Source organism: Phasianus colchicus, chromosome Z, assembly GCF_987193195.1.
Source record: "Phasianus colchicus chromosome Z, bPhaCol1.hap1.1, whole genome shotgun sequence".
Taxonomy (NCBI): domain Eukaryota; kingdom Metazoa; phylum Chordata; class Aves; order Galliformes; family Phasianidae; genus Phasianus; species Phasianus colchicus.
In genome coordinates this window covers 34,397,907-34,401,604 of record NC_143476.1, presented here as the reverse complement: position 1 = coordinate 34,401,604, position 3,698 = coordinate 34,397,907, and the positions used below count along the sequence as shown (strand labels likewise).

The 3,698-nt window shown below is 55.9% G+C and overlaps 1 protein-coding gene across 2 annotated transcripts; it reads right to left on the bottom strand.

Moving 5' to 3' along the window:
• Positions 1 to 1,489: 1,489 nt before the first annotated feature.
• LOC149912833 (uncharacterized) lies at positions 1,490 to 2,827 on the bottom strand. 2 transcript variants are annotated; one of them, XM_090130978.1, is made up of 4 exons: positions 2,579 to 2,827; positions 2,329 to 2,480; positions 1,827 to 2,190; positions 1,490 to 1,736 (listed from the first exon to the last, which is right to left on the bottom strand). In XM_090130978.1, exons 1-4 carry the CDS (start codon positions 2,825 to 2,827, stop codon positions 1,584 to 1,586), a joined length of 918 nt encoding a protein of 305 aa, XP_089987104.1. In that variant the 3' UTR covers positions 1,490 to 1,583. The 2 variants fall into 2 exon arrangements, with proteins under 2 accessions (XP_089987104.1, XP_089987103.1); XM_090130977.1 differs by having other exon boundaries at positions 1,490 to 2,190.
• Positions 2,828 to 3,698: the final 871 nt, after the last annotated feature.

The window sequence follows — 3,698 nt, the reverse complement described above, 5'->3', positions numbered from 1 at the left end:
TCAGCCTGAACCTCAGCACGTGCCACGTTTGCGGAGCAGGCCTCGCCACTGGGCATGGGCCCCTCTGCAAGTGCGCAGCGGATGCAAGGCTCCTGAGCGAGTTGCAGCATGGATTCCCAGCGTGGCCCAGTGCAGAAAAAGCACCTGAGCACCGGGCCTGCGGCACAGCTGCAAGTACACCTTGCAGCTGGTGGAGAAGCAGAGCTGCAGGCAGAGCCGGAGGGAGACCTAAGTGACTGCCATTAGGATGACACTGGGTACTCAGCAGTGAGGCCAGTTGCTGCCCGTGGTCACCAGCTGTACACGCCTAGGCACAACCAGCACCTCTCCCATGCAGCCTACCGGCATGGGTAGCAACTGTCTCATCCCGCTCAGTAGGTTTCAAGGGAGGTGAATCCTGAGTCGCGCCTCCCCGAGTCAGCAAGGGGTTGCTACTGTAATGGAGCCATCCAAGACCGAGAGGAATAATATACATCACTTTATTGAGAGTTTTCTCAACGACTGCTTGGAGGTAAAATTGGCTAACTGGCTGATTACGAGTAGTGCGTGTTACAGGCAAGACAATTTTAGGCAATGGCTGTTACAGAGAATGAAAGAATGAAAGAAGAGAGAGAAGATGGAGAGACAGCCAGACAGATGTATAAACACAGCAAAGCAAAGCCTTTCACTACTCCTCAATCCAGCAGTATCTTGTTGTCAGCTGTTGATCTTCAGTTGTGATGTGTTCTCAGTAGTGGTAGGTCGTCCAAGGTTGTGTTACTCAGTTGATGATGACTAACGAGGACAGAACAAACTCATAGTCCAAAGTGCCTGAGAGCCAGCTCCTTTGGAGTAACAGCTTCTGGCTTTGGGATTTTAGCAGGAACTCCTTTGTTCCCTCTTCCAGGCCTTGCAAATTTAAGCCTGCAGATAAGAGGAAGCAGGAAGACGCCTCTATTTTGCCTTCACGGGACACGGTGGTATCATCTCCCAGTCTCCTCTATCAAGTTCCTTTCATTTGCTCCGAGGCCAAGCGTCCAGCCAATAAACATGCCTCAGCCCTCCCTTTCGAAGGCAAGCGACTCCAAAGAAGTGCTTTCAAATGCGGAATTGTCCACCATGATGTCAACTGCCTCTTGTTGATTAGAGACAGTCCTTTCCAGTCTCAGGCAGTGGTCCACTGGTACCCGTGACTGCCAGGACGGATAAAACGTTCCCAACAACACTGGAGGCTCATCGGCAAGTGCTGTGGCCCCGGACATGACCTGCTTCCTTCAAACAGGCACATACCGCATGCACACAGTGCTGTGAGCATCATTGTGCGTGAGCTTGAGCACGGCCTCTAGTAATCCTTTCCAGAGACTGAGAGTCTCAAACGCAACAAGACACTCTTCTTGCCCACTCCATAGAGGCTGTGCTCAGTGTGCAGCACCTGCCATGGGAGTAGGCCTGGGACCTCAGTAACGTCTCTTCCATAGCGCCCATTTTCTGCCAAGGAGCCGTCCTGCAGAGAGTAGAGGAGCACATGTAGAGAGGATGCGGCATGGCCCCAAAGCATGGAGCCTGGCCCCAGGCATGAAGCCGGGTGGCTGCAGGAGGAAGATTCAGGCTCTGGGGGACAGGATCTCACCAGAGAAGAGCTTCTTCTCTCCAGCTAGCATCTCCCTTGCACTGGTTGCCAGGGGTTTGCAGGTGCCATTAAGATATATGTTGCTTCCATGTCTCGTGGCGCCTGCAGAAGTCTCATGGGGAACGTCCTGGGGAATAAGGGCAGCGTGACACTCAAGACTCCCGGCCTGTCTGAACCTTCTTCCCTGTGTTGGACTCACCCCTGTCTCAGTCCTCACCTCTGGTGTGCTGGAAGCAGGTGGGGCCTTGTCCGTCCCTGCTGTTTCTCCTGTTGTCAGCGTCTCACCCATAGACGGGTCCGTGGCAGGAACCTTGACTTCAGCCTCAACCTTGGCTTCTGTCACGCCCACGGAGCAGGCCTCCTCCCTGGGCACGGGCTCCTCTGCAGGTGTGAGGTGGACGCAAGGCTCCCCAGGGACAGGAAGCATGGTCACCAGCACAGCCCAGTGCAGAAAGAGCTCCTCAGCTCTGGGCCCAGGGAACAGCTGCAAGTACACCTTGCGGCCGCTGGGGAAGCGGAGCCGCAGGCAGTGCTGGAGGCGGCTGTACACTGTCAGCTTTACGCACTGCAGCGGCAGCAGCCTGTGGGGAAAGCCAGTCAGTAGCCAGTGAAGGTGACGGGCACCCTGAGCCAGGGAACACCCCACATCAGGGGACACTCCGCCTCCTGGGCTGCAACGCGTCCTGGGAGGGGATGCGGACTATGGGAACAAAGAATACCTGGCGAGCTCCAGCTCCTTGGCTGGGGAATCCGCAGGGACAGCCATTAAGATGACATTGGGCACCCCAATGGCAGGGCCAGTTTCGGCTACCCCCATGGTCACTACCTGTGCACGCTTAGCCACGTTCAGCACCTCTCCATGGCGGTTCACCTGCATGCATGGGGATCAGTTAGCCTTGGCCTCTTCGTGGGACACTCACCGCCCCTGAGGCCACAGCCCTACCCTCCGACCCCAGGCGCTCCACTCACCTGGAAGAAGTTGCTCTCCAAGACAAGGGTATTGCTCAGTAGGCCAAACTCGCCCTCCTGCAGAAGGCGCTGCAGGGGGCCTGCGGGCCAGGCTCCCTTAGCCCTCTGCACCTCCATCCCACACAGCTTGGTCCTACAGGAACCACCCACGCAATGCGCTTTCTCCTTGGTCTCTGGCCTAACCCTGGCCAGACAGCTCGCTGCTGTGTCCTGGGGTCGAACCGCAGCTCTGCCCCCGCACCACAGCATCCCTACTGGGGAATGACCCCGCTGCACCCTGCAGCGGTCTCTTATACCCAGTGAGGTAAGCTGTGACAGTCACTGCCTTTGTGACATCGGTGCCACGCCCAGGATGGCTCACACACTGGGCCGCCACTGTGCCAAACATGTCAGCAGTGCTGCACCAGTCCCACCCCCATTAATTGCCACTGAAGGTAATTCCACGGGTCTGCCCGGTAAAAACTTAGGAGGTGACACTCCGTGTTTTCTATCCACAACGTTTTAGGTACATCGGTGCAAGAGGTAGCGGAGTAGGCTTCCTAGAGCTGGTTGATGCTCCACGCCTGCCCGTGTTCAAAAGGCACCTCTATGAGCGCCTCTCATAATTTCATTTAGCTTTTTGTTCGCCATCTCGTGGTCAGGCAGTTGGACTTGATCAACTTTCCAGGTCCTTCCAACTGAGCTGTGCCATTCTGGCCTACTGTAATCGAGTCTAGTCATTTCTCACTGGTCATTTCTGAGCGTGTTTGCCAGTTTGGTCTTCAGACTGGAGCCCTTTTTCCTTTCTGCAGCCCCACTGGATAGGGGACGATATGCACAGTGATACTTGGTTCTATCGGTGCCTGTATCACAGGTTCACAGAATCACAGAATCACAAAATGGCCAAGGTTAGAAGGGACCTCCAGGATCATGAATCTCCAACCCCCCTGCCAAATGCAGGGCCACCAACCTCCCCATTTAATACCAGACCATGCTGCCCAGGGCCCCATCCAATCTGGCCGTGAACGCCCCTAGGGACGGGCAACTCTTCCAAGAGTTGACTCCCCTTCGATACTAAAAGGCTGCAGAGGGGTCACCCCGCAGCCTTCCTTTCTCCAGGCTGAACAAGCCCAGCTCCCTC